Source organism: Nematolebias whitei, chromosome 14 (assembly GCF_014905685.2).
Source record: "Nematolebias whitei isolate Nwh7 chromosome 14, NemWhi1, whole genome shotgun sequence".
NCBI lineage: Eukaryota > Metazoa > Chordata > Actinopteri > Cyprinodontiformes > Rivulidae > Nematolebias > Nematolebias whitei.
Genome location: NC_056511.1, coordinates 44,788,735 through 44,790,198, shown reverse-complemented (window position 1 = coordinate 44,790,198; position 1,464 = coordinate 44,788,735). Strand labels below are relative to the sequence as shown.

The 1,464-nt window shown below is 43.4% G+C and overlaps 1 protein-coding gene across 1 annotated transcript in view; it reads right to left on the bottom strand.

The window, feature by feature from the left end:
* LOC119420337 (pannexin-3-like) overlaps positions 1-1,464 on the bottom strand; it is a 2,161-nt gene that overhangs the window by 479 nt on the left and 218 nt on the right. The window contains exon 2 of the mRNA XM_037687723.1: positions 609-1,360. Within this exon, the coding sequence (XP_037543651.1) occupies positions 609-1,360 (752 nt within the window). The remainder of the gene's footprint in view (positions 1-608; positions 1,361-1,464) is intronic.

Here is a 1,464-nt window from a genome sequence, read left to right as displayed (position 1 = left end):
AATTAACCAGGCAAATCCCATTGAGATCACAGATCTCTTTTGCAAGGGAGGTCTGGGCCTGAAGGCAGACTGACATGCATGTTTTTGGGCTCTGGGAGGAAACCAGAGTACCCAGAGAAAATCCACGCAAGCATGAGATGAACATGCAAACTCCACACAGAAAGACCCCAGGTCCAACTGGGGATTGAACCCAGGGCCTTCTTGCTGTGAGACAACAGTGCCAACCACTAAGCCATTGTGCTGCCAAAACACATAACACAAACACACAAAACAAGTACTTCAAACTAGTATACCTAATTTAGAAATGACAATAAATGTCATTACATCCCAAAAGATGAAAATAAAACTAATAACTGGAACACTGTGTTTGAGTATGTGAAACATGCGTTTTAGGCTAATTGGTAACTCTAAATTCTCCCTAGGTGTGAGTGAGACAGTGAGTTTGTCTCGTTTGTATATGTGACCTTGTGACGGATTTGCAACCTGTCTAGGGTGTACTCTGCCTCTTGCACAGTGATGGCTGGACATGGGCACCAGTGGCCCCCACGACCCCCAAAAAGAAAGAAGCAGGTAAAAGACAATGGATGGACAGATGAGTGTCATGGTACCTAGGCTCATATTTTCTTCTTTGAGAGATTTCTTCTTGCTGCAGTTGAGCACTCTTCCCTGTGCTGCTCCCAGAATAGTCATGATATCCACCAAATTAAACTTCCCTTCCTCTTTGGCTTCTCCAATTTCTTCAGCAAGCTCCATTGATGCCTCTTCACGCTCCTCCATTTCTTCTGGTGTCAGCATTGCATTCAAGCCTTGTACTGCTGTGGCATTGCTGGCTTGTGGTGGTGCAAGAGAGCACAAAGCCCTCATTTGGCCATAGGATTTCAAGTGTGCCATGTTAGCACGCAAAAAAAGTAGAAGAACATTGAGGTCATTCAGTGGACATCCAAGTCTTTGACGGTTGATAAGATCCAGAGCTGGAAGGACTCCATAAACGGAGATAAATGTAGTGTCCCAAACAAAAAGTCGAATGAGACTAAAGATTACAAAGGGTGCCAGCAGGATGTATATGGTGGCATTTACAACACTAATGACTTGGAAAACCAACTGCCCAATGATCTTGCATTGAACAAGTTCTGGAATCCACATGTGGTCTCGCAGCGTACCTGTTCGGACAAAGCAACTGAACTCATCTTGCAATAAGGCAGAAAGGTAAAAATAGGCCAGGTAGAGGCAGGCAGAGGTCATGAAGGTCAAAAGAAGGAAACCTCTCAAAAAAAGCATGCTAACAAGGAAGTAAGACTTTTGCTTGCACTGCATGTATCTCTCCAGAAGTGGATACTCAAAGTATCGGCTTTTCTTGGCCCTGTTGGGGGAAAAAATAAGGAAAGTTAGTAACTCTTATGCTCACAAACCTTATTAGCTAAGCATCTTTAAATACAAAATGAGTCCAAACAAAATAACTATGGA